The sequence below is a fragment of the Rhagoletis zephyria genome, unplaced genomic scaffold, assembly GCF_001687245.7.
Source record: "Rhagoletis zephyria isolate East Lansing unplaced genomic scaffold, Rhagoletis_zephyria_1.1 Rzeph_scaffold_00647, whole genome shotgun sequence".
Taxonomy (NCBI): domain Eukaryota; kingdom Metazoa; phylum Arthropoda; class Insecta; order Diptera; family Tephritidae; genus Rhagoletis; species Rhagoletis zephyria.
The window spans coordinates 1-18,187 of NW_016157731.1; the positions used below are offsets into that span (position 1 = coordinate 1).

The 18,187-nt window shown below is 37.4% G+C and overlaps 1 protein-coding gene across 1 annotated transcript; it reads left to right on the forward strand.

Annotated features, from left to right (window-relative positions):
- The first annotated feature begins 6,364 nt into the window (after positions 1–6,364).
- On the forward strand, positions 6,365–17,171 carry LOC108360889 (uncharacterized). Its single transcript, XM_017613351.1, has 8 exons — positions 6,365–6,940; positions 7,104–8,189; positions 9,397–9,552; positions 13,411–15,676; positions 15,738–16,430; positions 16,651–16,795; positions 16,879–16,948; positions 17,011–17,171. The coding sequence occupies exons 1-8, from the start codon at positions 6,755–6,757 to the stop codon at positions 17,044–17,046; spliced, it is 4,638 nt and encodes a 1,545-aa protein (XP_017468840.1). The 5' UTR covers positions 6,365–6,754; the 3' UTR covers positions 17,047–17,171.
- Positions 17,172–18,187: the final 1,016 nt, after the last annotated feature.

Sequence of the window (18,187 nt, forward strand, 5' to 3'; positions counted from 1 at the left end):
CTTGTGGCTGGCTCTTTACAAGAAACCAGAATGGTGCATAAACTTTCACTCCCCGGTTTTGCACTCCCCGGGTTGCTGATGCGACGAAAACAAAGAGTATGAATTTGGGAAAAATCGTAGCAAAAATGTACCTAAATTGGTACGAAAGCAGNTTATTTTAGTAATATAGTTTGAAGGCAACATTTTCTTGAATTTTTAAGTACTTTCGTTTGGTAAGGAAAAAAATATACTTTAGGGGGGGTAAAATTTTGTTTCTGCCCTTATCATGCGAACGCGACTTCAAAGCTTAAAAAGACATAAGAACGAAAAGTGAAGCTTCTCAAGACAAAAATAATGACATATCAATTTTAAAAATCGGCCGTCAAATAACCAAGTTACAACGAAAAAACCATTTCGGCTGTATTTCGGAGGGTTAAAAAAAAAAAAAAAAATTTTCCAGAACCCTCTCAACATAATCTTTAAATTTAGGGGCGGACATTAGCAACTTTTTTTTTTTGTATGGGGACCGACCCAGTCTAATATAGAGCCATTATTAAATACATATATAACAGCGTCAACGCGCTGATTTAGGTATACTTGCATAATACATATGTATATGTATACCTGCTACTCTTCTGGTATATTCTCCAACTGCCAAAATGATGAAAGTCATGATTTATTTAGATGCATATTTTAGCTAAATGCTATATCGTCGCCTGGGAAAAAATATTATCGCATTACTTTCGGCAGGTTTCAGAAATCGCGATTGAAGTTTGGAAATGCAATTTTACGACTCAAATGCATAGAAAATTTTGTCAATCGTATATATATTTATATCATATATCTCGTAAAATAAAGAAAATATTTAAAAACAAATAACGACAACAGCATTACTAACTTAATTTTCACCAAATTACCGAAAACATTTTAGTCAATTACTCGGAAACTAACGGAGATTACCCAAAACGGTTAACCAAAAATCGAAATATCTTATTTGAAATATATAACTGCATCTATAAATAATTTTCTTTTTTTGTTAGCTCGCGCCTTTATTCGTGTCTAGTGACGATAATGTGTTATATCATTGGGTTATATCTCTTTATATAGTTATAGTGACATACATACGTTCGATAATTGTACACAAACTTTATTTCGACTAATGAGACTAACTTACTGTCTCCTTTAGCATATAGCCATCGCAAGAGATCTGTCAGTTTCATCGCAAGCGAAATGCTCATCGCAGAGAAATTTTTATACTTGGGCATTTATTTCATCGCAGAAGATTTAATTTCAAAAAGTTCCATTCCACATGACAAAAATTACTATATTTGCAAAAATAGCTTACTCCACGTTGTTTTGAGTATATATTTTATAAAAAAAACAAGTAATTTTTAGCAAAAAAAAAAAAGACTTCAACTCTCATATAAAAAAAAAAAAATATATATATATACATCTCATGATCCACTGACCGGATCTTAACCACATTAGTATGGGACCTACCTTTCCGATGCAAAAAGAATTATCGAAATCGGTTGACGTGGTCCAAAGTTATGCGGTAACATACATCAAAAAAAAAAAATAAAATCTGACGAACTGATAACCTCCCCCTTTTTTGGAAGTCGGTTAAAAAAACAAAACTTTATAAAAATTCAAAGTTAAAACAAGCTGTGAAACTTACTATTGACATCTCATCGCCTGCGATAGCTCGCAAGCGATATCTCTTGCTATCTATGTATATTCTGCGATGGCAATGCCACGCGGTCTCCACAAGCGATTCATCGCCGGAGATCTATCGCAGCAGATGAAAAATCGCTAATGGAGACAGCAAGTAATGAATGGTAGGAAGGTTCAGACTCCGACAGTTACATTTCGCAGACATAACTTAAAGAAAAGATATTAAAAAACCAAATAGTTTCAAGTTATACTACACTCATTAAGAAATAGCTTTTACATTCAAACTTGACATTGTGTTTTATTTGCCGTGTGAAGCTTTAAAATTAATTTAAAAGCTTTTGCATACCAAATTAGGTTAAGATATCTCTAAAACAACTATCAGTTAAATTATATACCTTCAATATACCGTTTTTGCTACAAAATCTCCTCGAAAGGACCTCTGGACACATCCAATCAGGGACAATTTCCTTATGGCCACTTTTCGCAACAAATTTAAGCATCTGAAGCAATACAATTTTTTTCGCTTAACTTGTATGGGACGGCCCACTGTGTGGCGTTTTCGTTTCTACGAAAAATGTTACCTTCCCATCATTGCCCTCTAAACACAAAAACTAAGAATCGGGCAATGAAAGGGGAAAATATTTTGTAGAAACGAAAACGCCCTTTTTTATATTTCTTTTGTTTATTTAATGTTTAATACAGGGACGTGAACCGGGTGAAAAAATTAGCCGGTTCGGTTCAGTGGTTCGAACCGTTTTTTGCACTTTTGGATTGGTTCATCAAATCGGTTTTTTTGGTCTTTGAACCGGGGTTTCGGTTCGGTTCAAGGGTTCGAAAAACAAAAAAAAAAATAACGCGCAAGTTTAAGTGTCCAGTGTCTGTCAAATGAGATGCGCTGCCTTTACATTTGATATTGTCACATGGTAAACAATCATGGTAGGTATTACCATGTTTAACAAAAAGAAAAAAGTGCGTACATTTATCTATTGAAAATTGGTTGCAACGAAGCGCTAAACCTTTATAGAAAATGGTTCGGTTTTCGGTTCGGATCAAACATTTGTGGAAAATTTCGCTTCGGTTAATGGTTCAGTTAATTAATAGAAAAAAGCTGTTTTCCGGTTCACGTCCCTGGTTTAATATTGTTTTTTTTTTGTTTATAAATAACTTCATATAAATCCAAATTTCAATCTTTGTTCAAAAATTATAAAAATTCAACAACATTTTAAACCTTTTATTCATTTATGCAGTTTTACAGACCATTCAATTTTAGTACAACAAAAGTGCATGATTCTAGTGGCTACAAAATACCGTTAATTTTTGGCAGTTTTTGGTAACTAACCTCATTTTATGCTGGCGTCACTGATCTACAGTTTTTTTGCCTTGTTTTGAAAATATTTATGTATGTATTTACCTAGTCGTTTGTACGTACTTATTAGTACCAAAATTCTGCATTAAACCATACAATTTTTTCTGTGATTACACAGCGTTATTTATCGTACTCATATCTACATAGAGGACTTTATTGCTATTTTAACTTAGACCTGGTTTTAGGAAGTTTACTTCTGACAAATGAATTTAACAAAAACAAAAAAAATCATAGAAAGACCATAACTACGCGCATTAATTTTTTTTTAATTTCTATCATCTTCCAGGGTAAATAAAATCTTTTGCATTGTATTAGTAAAATATGTTGAAACGTAGCACCGCCAAATTGTGATGAGACTCAATCATACAAAATTCCTCATACACCAAGTGGAAATATGACATTTTGATAAGCTTTTTTTGATTTTATATTAATTTAAAATTAAAGTGATTTTTCATAAATTAACTTGATGTAACTTGTATAAACTATTATTTAATATGCTTATGATATTTATTAAGATATTAAAAAAAATATATAAAATGTATATATATATTTACATACAAAATATTATTATGTAAGCAATGCATATGTACATATATAGTACATACATAAACTGTTAATGCGTAATAAAAGAAAAAAAGAAAGAAATGAAATTAAAAATTGTTGTGCTAATTGCAGTGTGACCAGGTTGATCTTTTTGAGGCTAGATTTAGCATTTAATTGTATGCCATGGCCTCAGAAACTTAGATGTGACTTCGTAGCCTTTTTTACCTAACGCCCTATTTCAGAATTCCTCTCAAAAACGCCCTGTCTCAGCAGCCGAATAAAAAACGCCCGTTTTGAAGTGAGATAGGGCGGTTTTGAACCGAATTGTGAGATAGGGTGTTTTTCAAAAAAAATTCTAAAATAGGTCGTTCTTGAAAAGTTTTTTTTTTTGAGATAGGGCCTTTTCGAACTGGCTGCCGAAATAGGTCGATCTTCAACTCAACAATCGATATTTTTTCTGCATATATATGTTTTGAAGAGAATGATTTAAAAAGTTATTTACAGAAATTCGGATATCTTGCGGAGCTTATCGACTTTAAAGAATGAATATATACTGACTTCTTTTTAACTTAAATTTTCATAGCGTATAACTTTTTCTAACATTTTGTAGCTGAGTTTAGCTTTGCTTTTTTCAATCATCTGGTCACACTGGTTTATTGGGTAAGTAATTTTTTACAAGCTTTTTTAATTTATACTCAGCTCTAATTAAGTCATAAGCAATTAGGAGTGATAGTGAGCTTACTTTCCATAACTAAACCCTGAAAGAAAGTCCTAGACGTCGCCTTCGTCTCGGTAGTTGGGAAAGCTGACGGTCACAAACAGGAGGGAGGGTACTTAACAAGCATTTTTTCTATGATTGCAACTTATGCTTATTTATTTATTTTCAATATCATTTTGATTAAAAATATAAATATTTTGTTCTATAACGGGAATCACATTAATAAAAGTTTTATAGCTTGTACAAAGTCAACGAAAATTAATCAAACTTCAAAAAATTGCACACAAAATTCAAACTTTTCGTTAAGAATTTTTATAAAATTGAATGGGCTAAAAAACTGCATAGTCGAAAATTTTCTAAAAATCTTGAATAAAGAGTTTGAGATTTTAATGACATTTTTTTTTTTTTAGTTTTATTAATTTTTGTAAGCTTTGCGCATAGATCGAAGTATATTTTAAATGAAAGTATTAAAAATAAATAAATAAGTTGCAAACAATATCATTTTTAATTTTGCTCTCCTATCTTATTGACCGCATATCTATATATGGGTGTTTCCCTGTAAATGTAAACCGAAAATGTTAGTAAATGGGTTCAAACTACTAGGGTGTTCGATTATTTGTCATTTTTCCAAAACCGGTTCTGAGTTATTCGGAAAATTGCAATTTGAAAAAAACCGGTTCCCTATTTTTAAATAAAAAAAAACAGATAAACCGGTTTTATTTTACATAGTTTTCATACAGTGAAAACGCTTATTTCGGTATTAAGTCATGACCAAAAATTACAATTTAAAGATAGATTTTATTTAGAAAAAAGAATAGTGAAATGAATTAAAAATTTTTGTTTTAACTAAAAACTTTTTAGATCAAAAGTAAAACAAATAAAAATCAGATTTGGTCTTATTTTAACTTTTTTTTTTGTAATACGTAATTGCAATTTTCTGACTTTTTCCGGATTTGGGTAGTGCTCTTGCTCTGCTATTCGGCAGGTCCATGGTTCAGTTTCTGGTCGCAGCAACATCAAAAAAAGGCAATTATCCAAGTGTACTACTTCGGAGGTGGAGTAAAAGTGTAGATTTCTACATTTAAGGTATTCCCTGGAAAAAGCCTTGAATACTTCGAGATACTCGAAACTTTTATTGAGAGGTCTAGATTTGAATTTAATGAAAAAAAACTGGTTTGTTCGATAAAAAAACGCTTATAAGTATCGAAAAAATTGGTTGAAACCGGTTTGGAAAAACCAACTCAATCACCCAATAACAAACGGTTTTATAACTTGAAATCTCGTTTTCAGATGGCTAAAAAAGGTTATGAAAACGCGAAACGGTGGAGAGAAGAAAAATTCAATTATATACGTACATATGTATTATTAGTAAAAAATATTGTATGGGGGGAAAATCATGCACGTCCGATATGTCATGCCCGCTATCACATTTCAATTCAAAATAATATAATGGCAGGTTCTAGGCTCAGGAAGAGCCTCAGCATTTAAATGATTCATTAACCGACAATTCTCACGCCGCCGGGGCATTAGGTATAAATTTTTGAGCCTTTAACTAATGTTAACTGGATACTTAAGCAGGGACTACACGGTTTCTATATTTGGCAGTCATAGAAATGTGTTGTCTAGAAATTTGAATCGAGAATGAGTTCAGCTCAATAAAAACTTTCCTAACAACACCACTCTGTGACGGTTAAAATGGACAAATGTATCTATAAATCGTGTGATCCCTGCTTAAGTGATATCTGTGCGTGCAATTTCTTTTTGTAAGTGTAAAATGAACTAACAATTTTGAACACTGCACAAACAAAGGAAAACAAAAATTTACTGTGTATGTTGCTCCTAAATGAATATGAAGAAACTTAGTAGCTCGTTCGAAGTCAATTAGTGAAAACATTTCTTGGAAAATATAGGAAACTCGAGCGAAAGCAGTTTTCAAATTGGAATTTCGTTCAAAAAAAAAAACACATTGCAAAACATAAATTTCAAGTTTTTCAACAACTAATTCTGTACTATTGTTAGAATAAATGAAAAGGGAGCTACAGCGAAACATATTTTTAATAAGCCGTTATTTGTTTTGNATATCTTTCTGTACTATTGTTGGAATAAATAAAAAGGGAGCTACAGCGAAACATATTTTTAATAAGCCGTTATTTGTTTTGTGTAAAAGCTTGCGGTACCGAAAGTATTTATCCAAGTTTTTAAAAGCAGTAAGAGCAAACACAACGAAAGCCTTGATATTTTTCATCAGAAAAACGAAAGACCACAAAAACAACAAACAATTAATCTAAACAAAAAGAAAAAAAAAAACATTAAAGAGCCGTAGAAGAACAGGGAACAGGGAAAAAATACTTGAAAATTAATATTATCCTTGACAGCAGCCTGCAAAAACAAACGCAATAATTCCACCTTCGCGCTATTAAAGATAACCGAATTTTTTTAAACACCAAAGGGGGACACCTCACTCTCGAATCAAAATGGCCTTTTCAACACAAAAAGAATTCTTTCATGTGCCCTTCATGAACGAAACGGTCGACTATGAGTGCCGCAGAGCTTGCGTCAAATTGAAGACGTATCAATCGACCACCGACGATCGCTCGTGGGCCATGGATGAGTCGCTCCAATCGAGATTCCTGTCAGATTTGGTCACTTGCCAGACGCCGGTAAGCCAATACGAATACCCAACTCTGGAGTAATTTTAAACAAACATTTAATAAAAAATAATAAAATCCTTACTAGAAATAAAAACACCAGTTAAGGAATCTATGTGATAGCATAACATAAATGAAGTATTTTCCCTAATTTGAAACATTTTACTCGTTCCAGGTTGGCGGTTTCGGTATTGGCGACGATGACGAATATGAAAGCGATGAAGCAGGGCCTGCAGGAGGACAAAGACGAATAAATAGAAACAACGGGCGTGGAGGTGATGGTCGCGGCGATCGTGGAAAACATGCAGCTGATGGCAATCGCTATAGCGCTAGCGCTGGTATGGGTGGTGATGTGGGCAGTTCCGGTCCAAGTGGAAGTGGACGTGGAGGTGGATATGCTCCACAATATGGTTATCGCCAAGCCGCTTATATCGGAAGTGGAGGTGTTGGTCATGGTGGTGGCGCTTCTGGTGGTGGCGGCGGTGTAGCTGGCAAACAGGGTCAAGGTGGTCTCGTTACCGCTGATAGTGTACTTGCGTGCGCCAACGAACAAATGGGCCGTCTACAGGATCTGCTGTTGGACAAGCAGAAACTCGAAAAGCAATTAGAGGTGTCGAATGAACGCTTGAAAGTCGCCAATATGGAGAATGACAAAATCAAGGCGATCATGAATGATAGATTCGATAGCAATCATGCGAAGGATTTCTACAATAAAATACAGAAACTTGCAACAAGCGGCAAAATAAACAGAAGCGAAGAGAATGAACTACTCCACATCTACAATAAATTCGAAGATATGAATAAAGCGTATGAAGTTTTACAAGCCGAAAATGCCCATCTGAAGCGACTTATGGAGAAGCTGTCGTTGCGGGCCTCCTACGAAGCAATCAAAATGGAACCAGAAAAAAGCAATGATGTGCCGTTTCTACAGAATGAGGTAAACAAATTGCGCCAGGAGGTATCCATGCTAAGGAAGTACGAAGATGATAAGTTGAAGGGACGCACGGATAGTAATCGAAATAAGTCGCCTGATGTCGATCCCGACACACTCAAGGCAATTATAACGGAGCGCAATGCTTTGCGTGAGAAATGCAAAACGTTCAAAGATCTCGAGGCAAGGGTATATGAGCTGCAGAAGATAGCCAATGAAGCCGATAAAATGTCTGAGCATATTGTGAAAATGGAGCATGAGATGAAGAAGATGCAAGATTACTACGAAGATCAAATGGGCAAGCTGAAGTTCAACGAGGAGTTTTTGAAGGTGAGTTTTCTTTTCTTATTTTTTTTGTCGAAAAATTTGCGAGAATGTTTCAAACAAAAATGTATTATACAACGAAAACGAGGTAATAAGATAACAATAGCAGTCAAAGCTCAGTTGCTGAAACGATATTGCAGATAAAGGACTACCATCTGTAAGTTGCCAGTGACATTCTTACAAATCGACCCTTTAAGCGAACTAAAACCCGTATAATATACCAGGATCACGGCATCCGTTACCTCTCGAATAAAATTCGATTTGAAAATTATTTTTCTAAATTACAGCACTCGATAACCAGTCGCTTTTTCAATTCAAAATGTATTATTTCGATTTATAATTTATTTCATTCAATTCGATACGAGTTGATTGATCGTGGATGACGTCATTCGGGATCGGAGCTAACCAGCAGTCACCATATGGAACTCGACTAGTTTTTGCCTTCTAAAAGGTAGCAACTCCCTACCAGATGATTCAACGTTTTATAGGTTTTCACGTAAAAGAGTTTTAAGGGACCTTTAGCTCCTTATAGATTAATCTGTTGATCGTTAAAAAAAAAATCGTACAAAAATAATCGAATCGTTTCATCTAGACAAGTCGTTAATCGCGTTAATTGCTAAACCTTAAAGTATCACTGGTTCGCTTAATTTTCCCGACAAAAACTAGTTAGCCCTGCTATTCGAATAACTGATAATGTTAAGTTAGACGTGGCAAGGTTGGGTACTATCACCGCTGCTGTGGTTTTGCGTACTAAACAATATTCTTCTAAGTTTACACAGGGAAGGGGTCAAAGTTCTCGCGTATGCAGAGATGATGCGACATGACCTAGCCAGCGGAGCCGCTGAATTTTAATTCGCTGCACTATGTACATATATATCGTGGTAAAGCTCATCGATAAATCGTCTGCGGTATTCGCAATCGCCAACGCGTAAAGGTCCGCAAATCTTTCGCAGAATATTTTTCTCGAAAACTGTCAAGAGACGCTTCATCAGATTTTTTCGTTGTCCATGCTAGTGGCACAGGCATGATGAGTGACTTATAGGGTGTGATTTTTGTACGACGAGAGCGGACTTTACTTCTCAATTGCATAGTGATTCTCCGTTGGATTTCAAGGCTGACGTTATTATTGGTGTTAATGCTGCTGATTCCCAAATTAAACGAAGTCTTCTACCTATCAAATAACCAATACGTTTTTCTCTCTTCCCACCCACAGTGTCAGCTGGACGAAATGAAAGAAGACCTAATTCGTGCCAGATGTAGCGCACAAAAAGCGGAATGCTTACAAATGGAAATTAGCTGCTTGCGAAACGAGCTGATGCGACGTGATCGGTCGCTGAACGATTACGATTGCCAGTATAAACAATTGATGGTAAGTAAATTGTTCCGCTTTTTTCTTTTAACCCTCTAATGTACACGCTTGTCACTGGACAATTCTTTCTTAAAATCAAATAAATTTTAGCAGGACCAAAGCAATTTTTTGACAGTCAAGCACTATATATAATATAATTTTACGATAGCCAATCGAGAAGCTGTTTTCACCTTGTAACAGGTTTATTTTTTTTTTTGCTAGTTATGCAAAGCTCTGCCGATTGCAAGCACATCGAACTTAGTCCTTCATTTTTGCTTGTTAAAGCCTTTATTTTTGCAACAGGTGCCTAGACATCGTCGCGTCCAACACTATTTCACATTACTTCTTATCGTATCAAAGTTCTTGTCGCTCAGATTGTGTCAAAGATCGTAAGCATTCTTAATACTCTCCTATTATCTTACCTAGTGGCGCCCTCACCTTTGTTAGATAACGCGAAGCCAGTAAGAAATCAAAATAAAATAGAAAAATCAGAAACTGCTCTCTCAATTTCCAGCAGTTTTATCGTGATGCATTAGAGGGTTAAGACATATGTAGCTTAAGTATTTTAGCGAGCACTTTTTGTATGTATTTTCGTTTCTTTTCGATTTCATATGTATACATGCATAAATACATGTAGTACAAGGCCCAGAAATTTAGAAATAGTGGCTATTGTATGTGCTATCGAAACCCAGATGCTGGCCATGATAATGATAATTCTTTGTCGGATAGTTGACTGCAAGCCAATGCCTCCTCGCTAAATTCTATACATAAATATAATATGAATATTATGTTCAATAGCATTGTATTTTATGTTTACGTATTTTTTTCTACATATTTTTCAACGCCCATATCTACTACTGCATGCGAGGAACACCACTTTTATTACATCTAATTAGTTGTTTACTACAAATTAAACTGTATTTGCTTGCAATCTGTGTTTTTTTTTTGTTCAATACATATTTAAGAAATTGTGTGAAGTTAAATAAATCGGTTGTTGAAAAAAAAAAAATTTAAAATTTTGCAATGCAATTAATTCGAAAGTACGGGTATTTGCATAACAACGGCATTTAAAAAAAGAAAATATGCAGACAGTCAGAGGGATAGATTTAAGATAAAACAGGAACCGTAACGGTTATAACATATATATTGCGTTGTATAATTTTAAGACCGCCATATAGTAACAAGTTTTAACGTATTTATTTTTATAATATTTAATTTTAATTGTATGCTAATAAAAATGTTGTTCATCTATAACAAACACCATACCAATCCACTCTTCAGAATTTGTGCAAAAATTATAAAAAAAAAATTTTTTTTTTAATTTTTGGCATTTTTTTTCGATTGTTCTTGATGTTTTCCCTTGTAGACGAATTGCCAGCTGACTTTAGTACAACAACTTTTGATAAATAAATGTGCAAAAAATAGTTCCGATACTAGCAAGTCAATATTCTTATTAAGTTTCATTCAAAAATTCCTTGTCGTTTAAAGAATAAAAGGAATGCCGCATTATACTAAAGCCAGCCTTTCGAAATAAGCTACTTTTCCATACGAACACAGATGTAATAACTGAGAAGAAGCAAAAGAGCATATCGTTGTTGGTTGGTAAGCAAATAAATGTGATCACTGATAGTAGTTATAGGGAGTGCAGGCTTCTACGGTTTGTTTTTTAATTATAATTTTATAAAGAGGACATAAAACGTCGTGTTTTAATGTTACGTTTTCTTTTGCCTATATACCCAAAAATTATCTCGAATCAGTTTAAATTTTAATTTCCGAAAAATATTTTGAAATCGTATATTGGTCTAGGATATGTAAATATAAATATACGTACTTAAAATAACGTTCGAATATCTGCATTTTCAATATTCCCAACTTTAAAAATCTATATATTAATACGCTAACGAAATCCCATACAAATCTATTCCTCCCTACTGCTCCTATGTTTCTCAACCGATTTGAATGATTTTTCTTTTGTTCGAAAGGTATTATTTTCCGGTAGGCGCCCGATTTGGTTTCACCATCTATGAATTTTTAAATTATTTAACAGAATGTATATTACTCCACCAAACAGTATTAGGGGATTCACAAGACGTGTTAACCGTCGTAAAATCTTAAGCTTAACACTTGTTTATGTAAAATAGCGGTTAAAATGGTTGGGGGGCTGGCTAATTATATATTCTTTATCAGTTTAAAAGAATTTCGGTTTAGTTAGAAATCCCCTAAAACCATTTTAATTAAAAAAGATGTTAACCTTAAGATTTTACGACGGTTAACACGTCTTGTGAATCCCCTAATTGTGTAAGCGAGCTAGACGATTAACAGGTGCTGGTGGACCTAAAACACTTCCCTGGCATACAAAGCATGCACAGCGGTGACAACATATACACACATACATGGTACACGTTTTCACATGTAGTCACTTTTTTTTAATTCTAAAATATATGGTAACGAAGACGTAAGACGACATATAGATAGACATACATATGTATGTATCAAAAGCCTGCATGAATTCATTCAAAATGGCTTATAAATTATTTATATACAAAACAAATGAATGATTTCGGCTTTTTAAATTTGATTTTTTGCCGAATTTTCTAAAATGAAATAATATGAAATCTGAAGAAAATCGGTAAAGCAATGAAAACAATGGTGCTATGTGAAGAATTTCTTGTAGAATTTTTTCCGAATTTTCTTTATTTTTCATACAGAAATTTCTATACAGTTCGTGTCAACCCCTTCATATAATTTTCTTTGAAGATTCGTAAAAAAATCGTTACAGAAATGAGATACTCCTAACGATTTCCTTAAGATTTCGGGAACTTTGGTTTGCAGGGTTGCTAAGGGATCCGATTTTGTCAAGAGGGAGCGAGAGAACGGTTTTCTGAGCACACCTTTTATTATTGAATCATGGTATGTACTCAGTATGTACTTACATTTCTTTTTAAAACAATAAAATATACACATTAAAAGAAAATTAATAAAAAATAAAAAACGCTGCCCGGAGGCTTACCGGCGGATCTCTCGAATGGCGTGCCAGTGTTTTGCTAACTCGCTAACAAAATTATGTACAAGTGAAAAGAGCTTTTCACCATGAAAGTTAGAGCGTTTTTTTGTAAGACTATCGTGCCAGTGAAAATCATACCGATTACAGTGAAATATTCACTTCCTTAAAGTTCTTTCTTCTTTCTGTTCGAGTAGACTAAATACGCGAGTGAAGTATTCAGTGCTTTCTTACACAAATTCATTTTGTAAAATTAAAACTAATTAAAATTGGTGTGGTGTATGTATCTTTCATGGCTGGCTCTGGATCGGAAACGCAACTTGCCTGTCGTAGCTTCTTACTCATTAGATCAACATCTTTTCTACTCCCCCTACCATCCATTCAAAAAACCAGATATTCATAGCTTCAATCACGCTGGCCTTGATCGTATTTACAGCGGCAGTATGTAGACATGGGCTTGAAGAGCAACAGGAAAAGAGTTCGTTTTCGTAAGGTTTGGGCTTCGTGTGGGCAATTCGATCGAAGTTCATGGCCAGCAGACTCGACTACAGAAACGCAAATATTGACCACTAAATGCAAAAATAAAAGCATACTATGTAATAAAGTAAATGAATTAGAAAATCAGGAAAAGACAAATCAAAAATAAGTAAGGAAGAAATGCAACAAGATGATTGTTGCTGTACTGAAACATAAATTTGAATTTGCTACAAAAGAAAAAAAACAAGCAACAACATTACTCGGTAGAAAGTCTTAAGCGATTCGGTTGCACTCACAATTTCACTACAAATATGTATGTATTATGATTACAAAGTATTCATTTACTTTTTTCCTTCGCATCATTGATTTCGCACTTCACTTCGTCCAATGAACCGACGTAGAATGTCATCGACGAGTTGCAGGGCAACGCCATTCAAAATCTTCACGATACACAAACTCAAACTTGTGCCGATTATATGGAGGACTTGACATTCTTTGCGCGCGCCACCTTGAGCGAAATCAAGAAGGAGCTGAGGAAACGTGGCGGCGATGGCGACAAAATCGGTGGCGGCGGCATTTTCGATGGACACGCCATCACCGACGGCCTGAGTCCCGAAGAATGTTGTGCCGAAATGCGACGTCTACAAGATATCGTCAAGCAATTAACAAAACAAAACGAAATATTGCAAAGTAACGTAAAGAAAGCGGCCGAAGATTTATGCGCAGACGCTCTTAAAAAGTTAGAGGAAATGGAGGAGAAATATAAGAAAGCTCAAGACGATATTGCAAACTTGAAGAAGGATAAGGACGATCTTAATATGCGTGCGATAAATAAACTTCACGAGTTCTCTGATCGTGTCGATAAATTGGATTCGGATGTGGGTGAGACGGCAAAAGATACAGCTGGTATGGATAAGGATTTGAAGGAATCAATGAAACTAGTGAGGGAGATAAGTGATATACATCTGAAAAATGCGGAGCTGTCGAATGCAGTGCATGCGATTACCACGCGCGATGACGAGAAACTGATCGACGACCTACGGAGGCAATTGCTCGAAGAGCAAGCGAAGAACAATAAATGCCAGGAAGAGAATAAACACTTACAAGATGCTCTTGTCAAACGTGGCATTGATCCAGATTTGGTTAAGAAAGACCTCGTTAAGGGCACTGATGATGCGCAAAAAGAAGGTCCCGGTGTCGAAAGGGTCGGTCGTGGTGCCGATCAAGATACCCAGAGAAGGGGCCCTGGTGGCGGTCTAGTTGGGCAAAGAGAAGGTCCTGGTGTCAGTGAAGATGACAGAAGAGGGGGCTTTGGCGTTGGTCAAGATGACAGAAGGGGAGGCCCTGATGCCGGTAAAGATGACCGAAAAGTTGGATCTGGTGCCGGTAAAGATGGCCTAAGAGATGAACGAAGAGGAGGTCAAGATGAGAGAAGAGGAGAGGGCCCTGGGGCGGTCCAAGATGCACAAAGAGGCGGTCCTGATGCCGGCCACGATGACCAAAAAGGAGAACCAGGTGCAGGCCAAGATGACCGAAGAGGAAAAGGCCCTGGTGTCGGTCAAGATGCACAAAAAAGAGGACCTGGTGCCGGTAAAGATGCACAAAGAGGAGGCCCTGATGCCGGCCGCGATGACCAACAAGGAGGACCAGGTGCCGGTCAAGATGACCGAAGAGGAAAAGGCCCTGGTGTCGGTCAAGATGCACAAAGAGGAGGACCTGGTGCCGGTAAAGATGCACAAAGAGGAGGCCCTGATGCCGGCCGCGATGACCAACAAGGAGGACCAGGTGCCGGTCAAGATGACCGAAGAGGAAAAGGCCCTGGTGTCGGTCAAGATGCACAAAGAGGAGGACCTGGTGCCGGTAAAGATGCACAAAGAGGCGGCCCTGATTCGGGGCAATATGACCAAAACGCAGTACCAGGTGCCGGTCAAGATGACCGAAAAGGAAAAGGTCCTGGTGCCGGTCCAGATGCACAAAGAGGAGGACGTGGTGCCGGTCAAGATGACCAAAAAGGAGGACCAGGTGCCGGTCAAGATGACCAAAAAGGAGGACGTGGTGCCGGTCAAGATGACCAAAAAGGAGGACCAGGTGCCGGTCAAGATGACCAAAAAGGAGGACGTGGTGCCGGTCAAGATGACCAAAAAGGAGGACCAGGTGCCGGTCAAGATGACCGAAGAGGAAAAGGCCCTGGTGTCGGGCAAGATGCACAAAGAGGAGGACCTGGTGCCGTTAAAGATGCACAAAGAGGCGGCCCTGTTGCCAGTCAAGATGACCAAAGAAGCAGCCCTGGTGCCGGTCAAGATACACAAAGAGGCAGTCCTGATGCAGGTCTAGAAGAACAAAGCCGAGGCCGTACTGGGCCCGGTACCGGCCAAAAAGATCGACCCGGTGCGGGCAAATATGACGGTCCGGGTGCAGGTCAGAAAGGTGAGCCTGGTGCAGGCAAGGATGGTGGTCCAACTACTGGTCAGGGAGGGGAACCTGGTGATGGTAAAAGAACAGGGCCTATTGCTGGCATGGAAGGAAGCCCAGCTACAGTTCGTGAAGGCGGACCTAATGCTAGTAGAAAAGACGGGTCGGATGTAGGCATGGACGGTGGGCCAGATGCTAGTAGAAAAGGAGGACCCGGTACAGAAGAGGTCGGCGGATCTGATGACCTCAAAAGGGGTGAACTTTATACTTATTTAAAAGTTATAATATATTCAAATAAAATACATTCTTATTTTAGATGACGGTGCAGGCAGGGATGGCGTTCCAGGTGTAAGTGGACCAAGTACTGGTACTCCCGGCAGTCCCACTGCGGCTGCAGGTCCGTCCGGCGCTGACGGTGCTACAGCAGGTCCCACAGGGGATGGTTCTGCAGTCGGTGGCGGAATAACTGGCGGTGGTACCAGAGGTATTACAGATGCAACTGGCAACGTCCATGGTGTTGGTGGTGGTAGCCCGGGTAGACTACAAATGCGAAGTGGTGCCAGTCCTAGTGGTGGTGGGGGAAAAGGACGTAAAGGAAAAATTTCCGATGCTCCTGGCGACGATGCTTTCCAACAATTCATCGACGTTAATGCCACTACAATGATGTCAAATATAAAGGCTGGCAGTGCGCTGGAGAAGGAACTGCGCGGCATACTGAATGCTTTCATGATGGAGTGTGGATTCTGTTTCTGTAAAAGTCTTGTGCCGAAGAGCAAATTTTATGCCCTCTGTCACAAGCTATTGCACAGCGGCATACAATGTATGTCTTTTCGCGAGTTGGCATATATGCATCGAAAAGTATTCATGGCCGCTGACAAGTTGCATCCAGGCTGTCTACTAAATATGATACTCACCGAGCAAGGTTTCAAGGATGGCGAGCGTCTCAAGTGTTGCCATTGCAAAAACGCGCTCTGCTGCAGCAATTCAGCGGAAATGCTCAAAGAAAAAGGTAAGTGTGAAACGGTTAATTGGAGTACTTCATCAGCCTTATCATGAGTTTCATTTTCCCCGAACCGATTCACTTTTCAACTTTTGGTTTTCATGGTTTTACTATGGGTGGATGACAAATTTTCGGGTGAATTTTTTCAGGTGAAACTCAGGAGAAGACAGAATATCTTAATTTTATATATGTTTGTATACGTATGTATGTATATGTATTTTTTTCTAAGTGTACAAGTTGGAGCGGGACATTGAGATGGCCAAGGAACATCTGGACAGCTTGAGGGTGCAGTCACGATCGCCTAAGAGTCCATGTACAACACGCGGAAAGACATACCGGCAAATGGAAGACAGCTATTCAGAAGCTGTTGAAGAGTAAGAGCACAATCAATTGAGCATTTGCTGGAACTTGGAACAACCCACCCGCCTCATAATATTTTATTTTGTTTTTTTTGCAGACTTCTAACATGCCGGGAAACCAAACTTGCATTGTCCAAAACAACTAGCAAACACATGAAAACTTTGAAGGTAGCACACATTGGCATGCAATCTCTTTTTATACACTCAATTTAATGGTATTCTTCTTTCAGGCTCGCATCATGAAATGTTCCGACCTGATGCGTTGACGAATGTCGTCAAGCAATTTCTCCTGTACCTTTTTTCTGTGCGTTAGTGCCGTTATTTGTGTGTGTTTGTTTGTGAAAGACAGATTCATTGAAAATCCCAACGACCTTGTTACGCTGTATACATATTTACAGTATCTATTTTTAAGTTTTTTTTTTTTAATATGTTCATCGTACCAATAATGGTTTAGTTTATATAATATTTTCTCTTTTTTCGTGGTGTGTTACGCAGAAATTAGTGCAAATGATTGTATGCAAGCAGTAGTGTGTATGCGTTGTTTTTTTTTTATTCACTTTGCTTATGGAAACTCGTCAATTCCCTAAATACGTGTGAACAAAAGCACTCTCTTTGGGGAATATACAAGTTCTCATTGTCAAAGTTTGCAAAAAAAAAAAAAACATAGACGATGCATAAACCACACGATTTACGTGCTAATAACACTTCCACGGGTAACTTTTTGATGGCATTCTAGAAATGATAATTAAAAAAAAAAAACGCAAGAAAGCTAAATATAAATACTTTTTCAAACTAGTCAGGGGATATATTTTGAAAACCTAATACTGTATGTATGTATTTGTCACAGTCAAAACTTTGAAGTAGTGAAGGATTTTGTTTACTTGGGATGCAGCATAAACACCACCAATAATGTCAGTCTGGAGATAAAGCGAAGAATAACTCTTGCCAACAGGCGCTGCTTTGGGCTCGGTGTCCGATTGAAAAGCAGAGCCCACTCTCGACGAACGAAAAACGAAAATCACGCCCTACAAATCTCTCGTCATATCCGTACTTTTATAAGGCGTTTAAACATGCGACGTTTGCGTTTGCGTATTCTACGCAAAATCTATGGTCCCGGTCGCGTGGGAAACGAATACCGATGAAGATGGAATGAGGAAGTGTACGAGCTTTTTATAACGTTACAACATGGTTAAGTGCATAAAAATACAACGATTGCGCTGGATGGATGACTACGCTCCTGTGGAAAGATCCTACGCACCCATGGATGGAAAACGAAAGCAAGGGCGCCCAAGAACACAATGGAAGGACCAAGTGTAGAAGAGCCTGTCCGGCGAAGTTGTTTGTGGTCTCGGGCCCAAACCGACAAATTCATGCAAATTTTAAACTTTTTTTAGCCCAATCAGTTTT

Coding starts and splice junctions, on each gene's coding strand:
- LOC108360889 (XM_017613351.1), top strand. CDS start 6,755: ATGGCCTTTTCAACACAAAAAGAATTCTTTCATGTGCCCTTCATGAAC. Junction 6,941..7,103: donor TGGTCACTTGCCAGACGCCG/GTAAGCCAATAC, acceptor TACTCGTTCCAG/GTTGGCGGTTTCGGTATTGG. Junction 16,431..16,650: donor GGAAATGCTCAAAGAAAAAG/GTAAGTGTGAAA, acceptor TTTTTTTCTAAG/TGTACAAGTTGGAGCGGGAC.